Source organism: Choloepus didactylus, chromosome 9 (assembly GCF_015220235.1).
Source record: "Choloepus didactylus isolate mChoDid1 chromosome 9, mChoDid1.pri, whole genome shotgun sequence".
Classification (NCBI taxonomy): domain Eukaryota; kingdom Metazoa; phylum Chordata; class Mammalia; order Pilosa; family Megalonychidae; genus Choloepus; species Choloepus didactylus.
In genome coordinates, this window is record NC_051315.1 from 6,124,597 (window position 1) to 6,141,829 (window position 17,233).

A 17,233-nucleotide genomic window follows, 5' to 3' on the forward strand; every position below is an offset into this window, starting at 1 on the left:
TTTTAAACCCACTCTCACTGTCTGACCAGGTACGTTTCTCAACCACTCTGACCCTCAATTACATCATTTATGAAATGGGTGTGTGATGATATCTACCTTATATAATTCCAGTGACCTTGAATGAAAAGATGGCTTCAAAGCCTTTAGAACAGAGCCTTACTCATAGTAAACACCCAGTAATTACTGCTATCAAAAATGGCATCATGACAAAGCTAATGCATGCTTTTGCTTTATTCTTTATCTTAATTCCAAAAGTAGGATTATTTTGGAAAAAAATAATCAGACAATATAAAAGTATTTAAAGTGTAAAGTGCAAGTCATTGTCCTGTTCCCCACCTACTTTGCCAAGCCTGTTCCCCAGAAATATTGATTGGAAACAGCTTGGGTAAGTGTCTTTCCGCATCTTTTCCCATGTATACATGTAGATACATTGATAGATTCTTAAACACAGGCTCTTGCTGCATAGACTGTTCTTCGCTTTGTATTTGTATTTATCAGTGATAGCGCAGTATACTTTCGTCTACTTCTTCATAACACTTTCTTCAAGAAAAAAGGGTCATTTTAGGCTCTGCGGATATAGCAGCAACTAAAACAGATAAAGCATGTTCTCTTAAAGCTCACTTTCTAATAGGTATAAAGAAATAATAAATATAGTAATAAAGTGTAAAGGGGATATAAAGTTATGGGAGGGGGAGAGGCGATGGTTTAGAGGGTAGACAGAAAGACTTCTTGGAGCTCTGGTTTGAACACGCCACGTGCTCCGTGATGTCAGAATGTGGCAAGCAGAGGAAAGGACAGGGAAAAAGACTGATGTAGGAGTGTCTGCAGTACATTAAGGCAGGACAGTAAAAATGATGGTACAAGCTGAAACCATGCAGAGCAGTCTTAATAATCAGTTAGGAAAATGATGATTGTTCTGTGACCTGTAAAAACTTTTTGTTAACTGAATTATGTATTTGAATGTGGTTTAAAGTGGAAATTTTAGGTTGTATATATTACTAGAATAAAAATTTATAAAAACGACAATGCTGTGCAACCAGTGAACCCTTTTGTAAATGATGGTCTAATTAATAATACAATTAGAAAAATGTTCTTTCATGACTTGTAACAAACGTAGCACACTATTGCAAGGTGTTAATAATAGGGAACTCTGTTTTATGCATGATTTTTCTGTAAACCTACAATTTCTCCAATGAAAAGAAACAGGGAAAAAAACTTGTCAAAATATTTGAAGACTCTTATTGTTGATTATAGATTATAGGGTAATGAAAAGAATAGTGAAACTAATATTTATTTAGTACACTATAATTTAAAATATTGGAAACTGAGAATTAAAGTGTTCTTTAAAAACTTGAGTAGTTGGAATAGGGCTTGTTTTCTTATATAATTTATTATACAGAGCAAGCATCTTTTCTGCATCTTGGTGACTTGTTGCAGTTTTCAAAGTTTGGATCCACTTCCAACATTTTATCCTTTGTGTTTTCAATACCATAAAATATCTCCAAGAGTGAAGCTAAGATGTCAAGTAGGTAGTTGGTTATAAAATTCTGGTGTATATATAATTCTGGAATTGGAGATAGAGGTCAATGTTGGTGGTGTAAATTTAGAAATTGTATGCATATTTGTTATTTAAAGCCATATGCAACAAGATTGGAAGAGAGCCCATTGACAGTGAATTAAATACAGAATAAAAGTGGCCCAGGGACCAAGCTGTAGGACATAACCATCATTAGAGATCAGGAAAGTGATATACCAGGCAAGGAAACTGCGGTGCTGTACTCTGTGATCCTCGGTATGTTGGTGCCCATAGTAATACTTAGTTAATGAACACTTAGGTTGTTGCTATTGTAATAAACAATATAAATGGTCTTTTGTCCTTTCCTTTCAACCTGTAGAGCTCTCTTCAGTGATTCTTGTAGGGGCAGTCTAATGGTGACAAACTCTCGCAGCTTTGATTTATCTACTAATGTCTTATTTTCTCCCTCATTTTTCAAAGACAGTTTTACTGGTTATAGAATTCTGTGTTGGCAAGTTTTTGTTTTGCAGCACTTTAAATATGTCATCCCACTGCCTTCTTGCCTCCATGGTTTTTGATGAGAAATTGAAGTCTCATTGAGGGGTCCCTTCTACATGACACTTTGCTTTTCTCTTGCAGCTCTCAGAATTCTTTGTCATTGACATTTGACAGTTTGATTATAATATGCCGCAGTGTGGGTCTATTTGGGTTCATCCTTTGTGGAGTTAGTTGTGCATTTTGAATGTGTATATTCATGTTTTAATTAAATTGGGGAAGTTTTCAGCCATTGTTTCTTTGAATAGTCTCTTTGCCCTTTTCTCTCTTCTCCTTCTGGGACTCCCATAATGCTTGATGGTGTCCCACAGGTTCCTCAGGCTCTGTTTACTTTTCTTCATTCTTTCCTCTTTCTCCTCCTGAATGATTTCAGTTGTCTTATCTTCAAGTTTGCTGATTGTTTCTCTTCCCATCTCCAATCTACTGTTGAACCCCTCTAGGGAATTTTTCATTTCTATTACTGTGGATTTCAACTCTGTTTGGATCCTTTTCATAATTTTCATCGATTTGACAGTCTCGGCTACTGTCCTATTCCTGATTTCCTTTAGTTCTTTGTCCATGTTTTCCTTTAGCTCCTGGAGCATATTTAGGACCATTTTTTAAAAGTGTATGTCTGGTATGTGCCAATTCTGGTCCTCCTCATTGATGGTTTTTAAAAATTATTTCAAAATCCTCCTCAAATAATTACAGCATCTGATTCATCTCATTCAGGTTGTGATTTTCCTGGATCTTGTTATGATGAGTGTTTTTCTGTTGGAACTTGAACATTTTAGGTATATGTTATGAAACTCCGAAACTTACATCTTAGATTATAGTAGGGCTCCTCTGTCACCCCCCACAAGGGCAAGCAGGATCCGAGCCCTGCTACTACCAGACGGGAATGAAAATTGAGATTACCTGTTTAGCCTCTGTTGACACCCAGAGGGGAGAGGTTACTCATTACTACTGGATGGGGGTGAAAGCCCTGGAGTCCCATTTGGCCTTGTGTGACACTGCTCCAGAGTGTGTGTGTGCGTGTGCATGCGTGTGTGTGTGGTGGGGGGACCATGTGGGTGGTCCTGGCAAAATATAAGTCTAGACCTCCCCAGCCTTTGCTGGAGGGGTTGAGGGTGGAGCCACAGTTGTTTCTGTGGGGTTTTGCTGGAGTATTGTGCTTGTTGTCTGAAAATTTTCTTGTCTTACTAGGTTGCCTCTTTCCTGCTTCTTTGGCTACAGAGAACAGAGTTTTCTTAGAGCATTTTTTGTCTGTGCCCATGGATGTTTCTGGGTTCCTGACTTCTCCAACACCCAGTCCACGACCTGTGAGGCCAAGTAGGAACCCAGGATACTCACCACCTACCGTTCCTCAGGATGCTGGGTCCTTAGCCATCCGTCGTCTTCTCCTCCTTCTCCTTTTTTTCATATAATGCTTTGATATATAGTATTTTACATATGTTACTCAGGGTTTTTAGCTGTGCATAGCAAGAGGATTAGGGAATAGTAAGTCTACTCTGTCTATTCTGGAAGCAGAAGTCCTCCCCTCTTAAATGACAGAATTGCTGGGAAAATTCTTTGGAAATCATTTTTCCTTAGAATATGGGGTTTGAAGTCTCCAACTATTGTTGATTTATCATTCCTCAGTTGAATTCCGTCAGTTTGTCTTCATGTATTTTGGGGCTCTGTTAGGTGCATATCTTCTTGGATTGACCTTTTTAGCATTATATAATGTATCGTTCTTTGTCTCTAGTATTAATTTTTGTTTTAAAGTCTATTTTGTGTGACAGTAGTACAGCCACCCTGGTTACTATGCAAACTGACCAGTAATTATTTTGCATAGTGTATCTTTTTCCATCCTCTTATTTTCAGCCTGTATGTGTGCCTTGTAGACAGCATATCTACTTTGTGCATTCATCACTGGAATCAATTTTTGAACATTTTCCTTACTCCAAAAAAAATAAAAATAAAAATAAAAGTAAAAAAGAACACCTAAAACATTCCATCCCCCCATCCCACCCTATTTTTCATTTAGTTTTTGTCCCCATTTTTCTACTCATGTGTCCATACACTGGTAAAGGGAGTATGAGCCACGAGGTTTTCACAATCACATGGTCACACAGGGTAAGCTACATAGTTATGCAGTTATCTTCAAGAATTGAGGCTCATGGGTTGCAGTTTGACAGTTTCAGGTATTTCCTTCTAGCTATTCCAATACACTAACAACTAAAAAGAGATATCTATATGGTGCATAAGAACGCTCTCCAGAGTGACCTCTTGACTCCATTTGAAATCTCTGAGCCAGACACTTTGTTTCATTTCACTTCCCCCTTTTGGTCAGGAAAATGTTCTCAATCCCGTGAAGCCAGGTCCAGGCTCATCCTCAGGAGTCATATCCTGTGTTGTCAGGGAGATTTACACCCCTGGGAGTCATGTCCCACATAGTGGGGAGGGCAGTGAGTTCACCTGCTGTGTAGGTTTAGAGAGTGTGTGTGTGGGGGGGGGCACATCTGAGCAACAAAGAGGTTTTCTCGGGGAGACTTTTAGGCACAATTATAGTAGTAACACAATTATATGCAGTAACAAACCTTCATAAGGGCCAGCCCCAAAATTGAGGGCTCGTCCTACTAAATTGTTAGTCCCCCCACCTGGGTTTATTCTCACCTGTTTTTTGTTTTCTATATTTTATGTCTTACTGGTTCCTCTGTTACTCCATTATTGCCTGCTTTTGTGTTAAAACTGATATTTTCTATTGTACCATTATAATTTCCTTTTCATTTCTTTTACTGTATATATATATGTGTGTGTGTGTGTATACTTATTTCTTTCATAGCTGACAGGAAATTATAATTAATAACAAGTTATGACATTCTACTTCAGAGTAATAACAACTTAAATTTTTTTTTTCTTACATTTAAGGACATATGTTTTATGCAGGTATTATGCTGTTTACAGATATTTGTGTCCACAGGATGTTCTAATGTAGAAGGATGGATACAATGAACACAAATAATTGTATTGTATGGTGAACTGCATAGATGTCTTAAGGCAGGTACTATTTCAAAATAGTTTTGCTGATACAAAATTCTGAATTGATAGTTTTGAACTTTTCATGTCCTTGATTATATAATTGCATTGTTCTCAAATTTCCATCATTGCTGTTGAAAGCTTAGTGGTTCTTTGTAAGGGATTTTTCCTTTCTTTCTAGCTATTTTAAGGACTTTATCCTTTTCTTTAATGTTTTGTAATTGTTTTACAATGAGTCTATTTATGGATTTCTCTTTGCTTATACTGCTTTGTATATGTTGAATTGCTTTTATTGGTAGATGCAGGTCTTTTATCAGTTCTAGAAAACTCTCAGCTATTATCTATTTAAATATGGACTAATCCCTAATCCCTATTCCTTCTTGGGTTTTTTTTTTGTGTGTGTGTGTGTGTGTGTGTGTGTGTCTTTATTTTATTACTCATCTTCCCATACACTGGAAAAGAGGAGTGTCAGTCACAAGGTTTTCACAATCATACAGTCCCATAATAAAAGCTATATAGTAATGCAGTCATCATCAAGAATCAGGGCTATTGCATTATAGTTCCAACAGTTTCAGGTACTTCTAGCAATTCTAATACACTAGTAACTAAAAAGGAATATCTGTGTAATGTGTAAAAATAACCTCCAGGATGGCCTCTGACACTGTTTGAAATCTCTTACCCACTGAAACTTAATTTTATTTCTTTTGTTTTCCCCTTTTTGGTCAGGATGGCGTTCTCAATTCCATGATACAAGGGCCAGGATCATCCCTGGGAGTCACGTTGCACATTGCCAGAGAGACTTATACCCCTGGGAGTCATCTCCCATGTAGGGGGAGGGCAGTGAGTTTATCACCGAGTCAGCCTAGAGAGAGGCCACATCTGAGCAACAAAGAGGTTCTTTGGGGATGGCTTTTTAGGCATAGGTATAAGTAGGCATAATTTCGCCATTGGAGAGATAAGTTTCATAAGGGCAAGTCTCCAGGTTGAGGGCTTGGCCTACCAAATTGGGAGACCTGATTGCTTAAGAGAATAGCAAGAATTCCCTAGGTGGGGAAGTTTAATATTTCCACATTTTTCCCTGGCCCCTCAAAGGGACTTTGCAAATATTTTTTTATTCTCTGCCCAAAATATTCTAGGATGTGTTGGGGTATTACATTAGCCTGTACAGCATAAAAACTCACACTCTATTTTAGGTTCCATGTAATTACAGTGTTTAAATAAACTTACCAGACAGGTTACATTAGATAGTGTGCTTTAGAAAATACAAATTTCATACCAAATAAATCTCTTTTGCTTTGGTCGCATGCAGGAGTTGGAGTTTTAAAAAGCAGTCAGTATCATTCTTTACCTTGTATTCTAGTTTACCTTAGTCCTAAACCCAGTCTGTTTCATTCATATCTCTGATTGTAGCCTAATCTCTTTTTCAGCTTCTTTAAGAGTTACTGCATGAAGTAATATACTGACTTACAGGGCTGCTGAACTCTACCTCTGAGTCTCAAGTGTCACACAAATGCCCAAATTTTCTGGAAACTAACAGGTTATACACAAAGAGCACAGGGTTCTCAGAATTTAGAAATAACAGTTATAACTCAGGAGTATATGTGACTGCTATTAAGAGCATACAGTCTAGGAACCTTAGCAATAAACCTTATTGAACATTCTGTACTCCTTAATCATCAGTTGCCCAATCTCTGCCCCAGTTCTATCCCTGGATAACCTGTGCTCTCCATTTCATTTCTCAGCATTTGCTCATTATACTTAGTTTATATTAGTGAGACCTTACAGTATTTGTCCCTTCTTTTTTGGCTTATTTCACTTCACATAATGTCCTCACTATTCATTCACCTAGTTGCATAGCTCACACCTCCAACTTAATTTTTTTTTTATCACCCCCATCTATTTTTGAGCATTTTCCACACATATACCAGAAAGAATCAGAATAAAAAATAAAAATAAAAAAAGAACACCCAAATCACACCCCCCCCCCCGTTATCCCACCCTATTTTTCATTTGGGTTTTGTCCCCGTTTTTCTACTCATCCATCCATACACTGGATAAAGGGAGTGCATTCCACAATCACACTGTCACCCCTTGTAAGCTATATTGTTATACAGTCATCTACAAGAGTCAAGGCTACTGGGTTGGAGTTTGGTAGATTCAGGTATTTACTTCTAGCAATTCCAATATATTAAAACCTAAAAAGTGTTATCTATACAGCGCGTAAGAATGTCCACCAGAGTGACCTCTCGACTCGATTTGAAATCTCTCAGCCACTGAAACTATTTCGTCTCATTTTGCATCCCCCTTTTGGTCAAGGAGATATTCTCAATCCCACGATGCTGGGTCCAGATTCATCCCCGGGAGACATACCCAGCGTTGCTAGGGAGATTTACACCCCTAGGAGTCAGGTCCCAGGTAGGCAGGAGAGCAGTGAGATCACCAGCCCATGTGGCTCAGCTAGAGAAGGCCACATCTGAGCAACAAAGAGGCACTCAGGGGGAGACTTTAGGCACAATTACAAGCAGATTTAGCCTCTCCTTGCAGCCACAAGCAGAGGCCAGCCCCAAGACAGAGGGCTCAGCACATCAAGCCGTCAAACCCCAGTGTTTATGAGAACATCAGCAACAATCCAGGTGAAAAAGTCCAACAACTCTGCATTCTCCCCCAGTTCTTCGGGGGGGGGGGGGGCCCGAATATTTTCCACCCAAATTACTTTAGGATGTGTTGCTATTTCATTCTAATCTATACAGACCTACCATAGCTCAGTTCCTATTCAAAGTTCCATGTGATTGTACTGTTTGAACAAACTGACTGTAAAAGTTCTGTTGTTTAGAAAATATAGATCCTACACCAAATAAACATCTCTTCCCTTGGTCTCACATGGAAGTTGAAATTTGAACACAGTCATCCAACTTAATTTTAATAGTATGTGAAAGCTTTGCTCCTGTGTAACTCTCCTCTACCCCCTCCTTGCTGTTTATGTCATAAATAACCTCTTTATACATTGTGTGCCCATCGTCACAGATCTGTAATCATTGCTTTAGGCAGTTGAATTTAAAATCAGGAGAAAGAAGTTAAACCAAAATTTATTTATTCTGCTGTTTGTATTTTCTTATGTAGTTACTTCTACAAGTATTATTTTTCATGTTAATTTGAGTTACCGTTTAGTTTCTTTTCATTTTAGCCTGACGGACTTCTTTTAGTATTTTTCATAGAACATGTTTGCTAACAACTAATTCTGTGTTTGCATTCACCTAGGAATGTCTTACTATCTCTTAAATTTTTTTTTTCCTCCATTTTTGAAAGATTTTTGCGTGTGTGCTTGCTGGATATAGAATTTTTAGATTACAGTTTTTTCTTTCAGCATTTTGAGCATGTCGTCCCACTGCCTTCGGGCTCCATAGTTTCTGATAAGAAATCACCTGTCGATTTTATTGATTTTATTGTGAGTTGCTTCTTTCTTGCTGCTGTCAAGATTCTCTCTTTGTTTAGTTATGATTATCTAGGAAGGGTCTCTTTTTGAGTTGAGTTTATTGAGCTTAAAGGTTGTTGAGCTTTTGCTTTGTAGAGTAATTGTTTCCTCAAATTTGGGAAGGTTTTGTCCATTATTTTACAGATAGTCTTTCTGCTCTTTCCTCTTTCTGGAATTTCCCATTATGCATATATTGGTATGCTGGGTGGTGTCCCATGTGCCTCTGAGGCTCTGATCATTTTTCTCCTTTTTTTCTTCCTTAGATAATCTTAATTGACCTATTTTCAAGAGTCTTTCTCCCTGTTTACATCTGCTTTTGAGCCCTTCTTGTCGATTTTCCATTTAAGTTATTGTACCTTTCAACTCCAGAATTTTATGTAAAGTGTTGCCTAGCAAGTACAACATTTGGGATTCCTTGGTGACATTTTCATTGCGTGTTGTTTTTTTTTTCCTGTTTGTGGGCCATGCTTTATTGTTTCTTCGCACATCATAATTTCTTGTTGAAAACTAAACTTTTAAAACAACACAAATATGGCAACTCTGGAGAGCAGATTCTGCCCCCTCCCCAGGGTTTGTTGTTGTTGTTTGTTGGTGCTGTTTTGCTGTTTGTTGTCTGTTTGCTTCTTGAATTTTTAGCTAAATCAGTAAAGTCTGGGTCTTCGTTGTATGTAGCTACTGAAGTTTCTTTTGTTTGCTTCTTGGTTCTTGGTTAGCTAGTGATGAAAGACCTGGAACAAGTAAGTCTCCCAGTCCTTTCCAAGGGTGTCTTTGTGTTTTGGGGCATGCTTCAGCAGTCACCCATGCAGTTTACAACTCTGTCTTCACCTCACTTCACACTTGAGTGTCCAGAGCTTCAGTATTAGCCAGAGATGAGCGCGTCGGACCTTCTCATGTCTGTCGTCATCATGTCACAGCCCTGGCTGTGTGCACAGGCCTCTGCATACACATAGCCTTTTGGATTCCCAGGAGTATGTCAGAGCTTTTCAGAGCACCTCTGGACATTTCAATTCCCAGCTTTTCCTTTTATGCTTTTTTAGTAGCTCTTGTTTTTCCCAACTCTTATCCATTGCCTCAGTGTGCTTTGAAGTTGATCAGTTGCCTCTAATTTTTTAAGCCAAATGCTCCTAAGATAAAGTCTGGTTTGCACTGGGTGAGTTCTAGATCAGGTCATCTAAGGACATGCTCGCAATTGGGGATCTTCTAGGGAACCACCAGACAGGTCAAATGATGACAGTTCTGATGTTAAATTCAAATGATGTCCCCCTCCAGCAGCTGCCAAGATGTTGGTTTTCACTGTTGTGGGCCATTGATTTTTAAGGCCTTTGCTGAGTTGGCCAAAATGAGGTAGAAATAGGGCAAACTAAAACAACATAAACTTCACCATTCTTACAAAGATTCAGCCATTTTCATTGAGTAATTTTGCCAGGTAGTTCTATGTCCTTGGTTAATTTCCAGCATTCTAAAAAAAATTAACTCTCAAATTTTGCCACCTTTTCCCCCTGCTTTCTTACAGGAGAGTTTTCAGACTCCCTTCCTTTGCCTTTTTTGCTGACGTCACTGGTTTTTCTGTTTAATTCCTTTAAAATCCAGAATAATCTTTAGCCCTCCTTCACCTCCATTTTTTATTAGTGCAAGAGTCTTTTGGCCAATCTAGTTGCTCCATGTCCTTTCCCAGCTTAGTATTGTAGGGCCTTTTTGGGGTAGGGACATTCTGATGTGTGTGTAGTTGTATCTCATAAGAGCTTTAATTTGCATTTCCTTCATGGCTAAGGGTGTTGTATGCTCATTTCATGTGCTTATTTGCCATCTGTGTGTATCCTCTTTAGTGAACAGTCTCTCTGTTTATTGTTATTGTTGTTTGCCCATTTTCTTACAGAATTAAGTTTAGGGAATTCTTTCTATATTCTGAAGACAGTTCCTTTGTCACATATGTGTTTTGCACGTAGTTTATTCAAATATGTACCTTGTGGTTTCAGTTTCTTAAAAGGGTCTTCTGCAAAGCACAAGGTTTTTTTTGTTTTTTTTTTTTTAATCATTTTATTGAGATATATTCACATACCACGCAGTCATACAAAACAAATTGCACTTTCGATTGTTCACAGTACCATTACATAGTTGTACATTCATCACCTAAATCAATCCCTGACACCTTCCTTAGCACACACACAAAAATAACAAGAATAATAATTAGAGTGAAAAAGAGCAATTGAAGTAAAAAAGAACACTGGGTACCTTTGTCTGTTTGTTTCCTTCCCCTATTTTTCTACTCATCCATCCATAAACTAGACAAAGTGGAGTGTGGTCCTTATGGCTTTCCCGATCCCATTGTCACTCCTCATAAGCTACATTTTTATACAACTGTCTTCGAGATTCATGGGTTCTGGGTTGTAGTTTGATAGTTTCAGGTATCCACCACCAGCTACCACAATTCTTTAGAACCTAAAAAGGGTTGTCTAAATTGTGCGTAAGAGTGCCCACCAGAGTGACCTCTCAGCTCCTTTTGGAATCTCTCTGCCACTGAAGCTTATTTCATTTCCTTTCACATCCCCTTTTTGGTCAAGAAGATGTTCTCCATCCCACGATGCCGGGTCTACATTCCTCCCCGGGAGTCATATTCCACGTTGCCAGGGAGATTCACTACCCTGGGTGTCTGATCCCATGTAGAGGGGAGGGCAGTGATTTCACCTTTCAAGTTGGCAAAGCACAAGTTTTTAATTTTAGTCAAGCCCAGTTTGTCAGTTTTTTATTTTATGTATGGTAGTTTTGGTCTCATTTCTAAGAACTCTTTGTCTAAGCCTAGTTCAGAAAGATTTTCTCCTATATTTTCTTCTAAAAGGTTTATAGTTCTACATTTTATATTCAGATGTATGATCCTTTTTGAGCTCATTTTTATATGTGATGTGAGCTTTAGGCCAAAGTTCATTTGATTGCCTATGGAAGTACCATTGTTTGGGTCTTAAACTTGAGGGCTTGTGGTTTTGTGTTTTTTAATAACCTAAATTTTCAGCAGTGTTAGACCATCACATCTATTTGATGAAATATTTTACTAATTTAAAAATTAATATTTATGAAGAATTTGTATTGATATGAGTGAATTTACAAATAAGGTTTACATTTTTAAAGAAAATACTTGTAGCTATTTCATATGCGTCGAGTATCTGGAAAAATACCCTAGTGTTGTAAAAGTGGTGTTCCCCAGGGAGGACAACTACTTTCAATTTATGTAGTTCTGTAAATTTTAGACCTTTGCCAAGTGCGTGAATTACGTTTTTCTTTTAAGGTATCACATTACAAGAAACTATATATGAAATATGAGTACAGCCACATTAAAAAAAAAAACCTCAAAGACAGCATATGTACTAAGGAATTCTGAAGGAAAAATACAAAAATGCAGTGAAAGTTGATCATCCTTTTATGGGGTAGCTTTGTATGATTTCTTTACAATTTTCTGTTTCTAAGTTAATTTCTTTACTGCCTATAAAAACTTAGAGGGATGGGGCAAGCAGAGAATATTTTTCATTTTCTGTTTTCTATTGGAGGTGAAAAGTACATAAAAACAGTCAACCATTTTTTATGTATTTATTTTTAATGCAATTTCATTGAGATATATTCACATACCATGTAAGCCATCCAAAGTATACAATCAGTGGCTCACAGTATCATCATATAGTTGTGTATTCATTTCCACAATCAATTTTAGAACATTTTCATTACTCCAAAATAAAAAAAAAAAATTAAAAAGTACACCCAAAACATCTCATACCCCTTATCCCCCTGTATTTTATATATATATATGCATATATTCATTCTTTATTTTATTATTTATCTGCCCATACACTGGGTGAAGGGGGTGTCAGTTACAAGGTTTTCATAATCACATGGTCACGCGATTAAAGATACATGGTTTTAGTTATCATCAAGAATCAAGTCTACCAGATTGTAGTTCAACAGATTCTGGTATTTCCTTCCAGCTATTCTAATACACTAGAAAATAAAAAAGATAAAAAGCCTAAGAGTAACTTCCAGAATGGCCTCTCAACTCTATTTGAAATCTCTTAGCCACTGAAACTTAAAATATTTTGTTTCATTTCTTTCCCCCTTTTGGTCAAGAAGACTTTCTCAATCCCATGATGCCAGGGCCAGGCTCATCTCTGGGAGTATGTCACACGTAGGAGAGAAGATAGTGGGTTTATTTGCAAAGTTGGCTGAAAGGCCATATCTGAGCTAACAAAAGAGAGCCAACCATTTTAAAGTATTCCATGGCTTTTAGTCTACTCCGAATGTTGTGCAAACACAGCTCTCCCTAGATTCAAAACTTTTTTATCACCTCATGAAAACACCCCATGCCCTTAAGTAATCACTCACTATTCTCCTCACTGCATCCTGTGGTAACTTTAATCTGTTTTCTAACCCTATGGATATGCACATCATATAAAAAGAATTATACAGTATGTAGCCATTTGTCTGGTTTCTTTTACTTAACTTACTGTTATCAAGGTTCATCCCTAAATATCATGTATTAGTATCACATTCCTTTTTATGGCTGAATAATATTCCATTGTATGTATGTACCTTAATTTGTTTATCATCCATTGACGGACATTTGGGTTGTTTCCACTTTTTGGTTATTGTGATTAATTCTGCCATAACATTTGTGTTCTACAAGTTTCTGCATGGACATAATTTCATTTCTTTTGGGTATATATCTTAGAATTTCTGGGTCATTTGATAATTCTATGTTTAACTTTTTGAGATACTACTAAACTGTTTCCCATAGGGGCTGCAACATCTTACATTCCCACTGGCAGCATATGAGGATTCATATTTCTCCACATCCTAACTAACACTTATTTTACAATAGGTTTTTTTTTTTTTTTTTTTTTTTTTAATTAAAGCCTTCCTAGAAGGTGTCAAGTGGCTATCTCAGGGTTTTTATTTTCATTTCCTTAATGGCCAGTGTTGTTGACCATCTCTTCATGTGCTTGTTTGGTCCTTTGTATATCTTTTCTGTAGAAATATCTGCTCAAGGCCTTTGCCTATTTTTTGCAGTTGGGTGGTTTGTCTTTTTGTTGTTGAATTGTAAGCTCTTTATGTATTCTGGATGCTACATTGCCATACAGTATATGATTTGCAACTATTTTCTCCCATTCTGTAGGATGTCCTTAGATACACAAAAATTTTTTATTTTTATGAAGTCTAATTTATCTTTTTCTTTTGCTGCTTGTGCTTTTAGTGTTATATCTAAGAAACCATTGCCAAATCCAGGTCATGAGGATTTACTCCTATGTTGTCTTTTAAGAGTTTCATGGTTTTTGGCTCTGTGTTTAAGTCTGTGATACATTTTGAGTGAATTTGTGTATATAGTGTGATGTAAGGGTCCAACTTTTATTCTTTTACATGTGGATATCCAGTTCTCACAGCTCCGTTTCTTGAAGAGACTGTTGTTTCCCCGTTGAATGGTCTTGGCACCTGTGTTGAAAAATCAGTTGTCCATAGATGTTTGGGTTTATTTATGGACTTTCAGTTGTCTTCCATTGGTCCATTTGTCTGTGTTAGGACAGTACCCCACTGTTCTGAATATGTTAGCTTTGTAGTAAGTTTTGATACTGAGAAGAGCGTGAGTCCTATTTTCTTTTCTCTTTTTAAATATTGTTTTGGCTGTTTAGGGCCCCTTGCAGTTCCATATTAATTTGAGGATTGGCTTTACCATTACTACAAAAAAATGCCATTAGAATTTTAAATTTCTGTACACTAGCAATGAGCAGTCTGAAAATAAAATACTTACGAATAAATTTAACCAAATAGGTAAAATTCCTGTCCGCCCAAAATTGCAAAACCTCACTGAAAGAAATTAAAGACCTAAATAAATGGAAAGACATCCATGTTCATGGAATGTAAGACTTATGTTGTTAAGATGGCAATACTCCCCCCAAAGCAATCTACAGATTGAATGCAATCCATATCAGAATTCCCATGGGTTATTTTTAAAACCTGAATTCCCTTCAAAAGTTACCTTAATGTCAACTTTCAGAATCAAGGAATAGAATATCAGATGTGCCATGTGTTGTACAAAAAGAATTAGACAAATAGATTAAGGCATTTTTCTATTGTTTGCTATATATGCTTTGCTTTTGTGTTTCAGTGCCAAACCAAAGTCGGAAATCCATGTATCTATGGCCACTCCAGTCACTGTGTCTGTGGAGACCATGTCTAATCAAAACAATGACCAGCCCACCATTGCGGTCCCCCCCACTGCTCAGCAGCCCCCACCAGCCATGCCAGCCATGATCACAGCAGCCAGTCCCCCGTCACAACCCGCAGTCGCCCTCTCCACCATTCCTGGTGCAGTCCCTGTCACGCCACCTATTACCACCATCGCAGCAGCCCCTCCACCATCGGCAGCTGTGGGCGGCAGTCTCTCCTCCATTTTGGGCCCTCCGGTACCTGAGATAAAAGTGAAAGAAGAGTTGGAACCATTGGACATCGTGAGGCCGGTTTCTGGTAAGTTCATTTCCAGAATATGCTGCCAGCTGTTTCTTCTCCTTTTCCTAACTCACCTTAGAGGCCAAACCATGTTTGACCCTCAATCAGCAAGTCCACCTCCCTTATAAATTTTCAATTTATTCCTTAAAAATTTCTGAAAGAAGTTTAAAAGCTGTCCTGTGCAGTAAAGTAAGAATTATGTTGAAAATACTCCCTTAAAAAATGGGCAGGTGATTAGTAAAACCCAAAAATATTCATTACTCCTTTTCCCTTTTTACTCTCAACTCTAAACTTCCGGTTGGTGAAAGTCGGGTCTCAGAAGTATTCTTCTTTGCCTTCTGTTTTGTTTTTTTAAAATAACTTATGATGGGATCTTGTTTTTCCTGACTACAAAAGTAACATGTTCACTTAAGGAAACTTAAAAATTACAGATAATTCCAAAGTGGAAAACAAATAAGTTTGTACTCTATTTACCCAGCCATAACCCCTCTTGCCATTTCAGTGTGCAGGCTTCCATTTTCCAGGTGGTTGTTGCATCAAGTGTGGTTGTGCTGTGTTCGTGCCTTTTTGAACCTGTATATTTCTGTACTTCTTTTTCTGAATTTACTATGCCATGGTGCTAGCCGCCTGTGAGTATATTTAGCTTCATCACATCACTGAAGGGTAACATGGATAACTTGGGAAGTAAAGTGAAATGCTCTTTGTTTTGCTACTCGTTTACTCTCTTGTTTTGTATACTCCCACTTCCCTGTCTGTGATAGGAGGATGACAGTAATGCTGCCTTGAACTGTAAGGTTTATCATGTCTTTATCAGGCATCTACTCTGCACTGGGTATTGTTCTAGGCACCCGGGATACTGATGCATTGTTGAAAGCAAACACATATCTGTTCTGTTGGCGATTACATTCTAGCAAGGGAGACGATCAATAAAAAGAGAAATAGGTAAAATATGTAGTTTTTTTAAGTGGTAAGTGCAATGGAAAAAAGTAAAGCAGGGAAGGAAGATGAGGAAAAATTAGGGCTGGGGCTGCAACTTTTTAATGGCCTTTAAAAGGAAGGCCTCAGTGAGAAAGTGTCCTTTGAGTAGAGATGAGAAAGAGGAGGTGCTGGCCATGAGAGTATCTGGATGCAGAATGTTCCAACCATGAGAGCAGTAAGCCTTGTTAGGGTGAGCAATGGGAGCTTACCTGGGGGGTGCGAAGAAGAGCAAAGATGCAAAGGTAAGTGAAGCTAGTAATTGAGGGGGTGTGGTAGAGGGCAAAGTCAGAGGGAGGGTCCAGGGTTGGGTCGGTGGTATTAGTGTAAAGAGTGGCTTTGGTGGGTCTCCTTAAGAGCTGTGAGAGGGTTTGACCTGAGCAGTGCCATGAGCTGATTTAGTCTTAAATGGACCATTCTGGCTGCTGTAGAGAAATGACTAGAGGAACTAAGGTGGAAACAGGCAGATTTGTTCAGAGGCTATTGGAATAATCACAAGAAGCAGTAAAGACGTCCATCAGGACAGTAGCCATGGAAGTGGTTGCAGTGGTTGGATTCTAGTTGTATTTTTAAGCGGAGCTGAGAGGATTTCTTTACAGATTGGGCGTTGAGTGGGAAGGAACAGTATTAAGGGCAACTGCAAGGTTTTTGGCCACTCATGAAGGATGAAGTTGCCATCGGCAAGGTAGGGAAGGCTCCGGGAGGAACACATTTGATGGGAGGAGATGAGTTCAGTGAGTTTGGTTTTTGATTGGGGAAGTTGGAGGTGTCTGGTGGACATCCAAATGGAGATGTCAGGTAGGTAGTTGGATGTGTGAGCCTGGCATTTGGAATAGAAAATGAGGCTGCTGGTATGAATCTGAGAGTTGTCAGTGTATGTATAGTATAAAATGTGTGTAAAGCCATGAGACTGAATATGATTGCATAAGGAATGAGTACAGGTAAAAAAGAGCCATGGGTCACTGCAGCGCAACAAGTTTGGTGAAGGAGGCGGAATCCCACAGAGGAAGCCGAGTGGAGAGGCCAGAGTGGTTGGACTCAAACTTGAAGAATGTGGTGTCCTGGGAGATGAGGAAAACCATATTTCCAGGAGGAGGGAGTGATTGGCTGGGTCACCTGCTGCTTGAGGGAGACGTAGCAAGAAGACTGAGGACTGGCCATTGGGTTGAGCAATATGGAGGTCAAGACCTTGAGAAGAGCTGTTTCCATGTAATGATTGGGGTAAAAGCGTG

General features: G+C 38.3%; 1 protein-coding gene across 8 annotated transcripts in view; it reads left to right on the forward strand.

Annotated features, from left to right (window-relative positions):
* The window catches only part of SAP130 (Sin3A associated protein 130), a 119,838-nt gene that overhangs the window by 80,128 nt on the left and 22,477 nt on the right, over positions 1-17,233 (forward strand). For all 8 annotated transcript variants that reach the window (XM_037849054.1, XM_037849055.1, XM_037849053.1 and 5 more), the window contains one exon: positions 14,686-15,044. In XM_037849054.1, the coding sequence (XP_037704982.1) occupies positions 14,686-15,044 (359 nt within the window). The remainder of the gene's footprint in view (positions 1-14,685; positions 15,045-17,233) is intronic.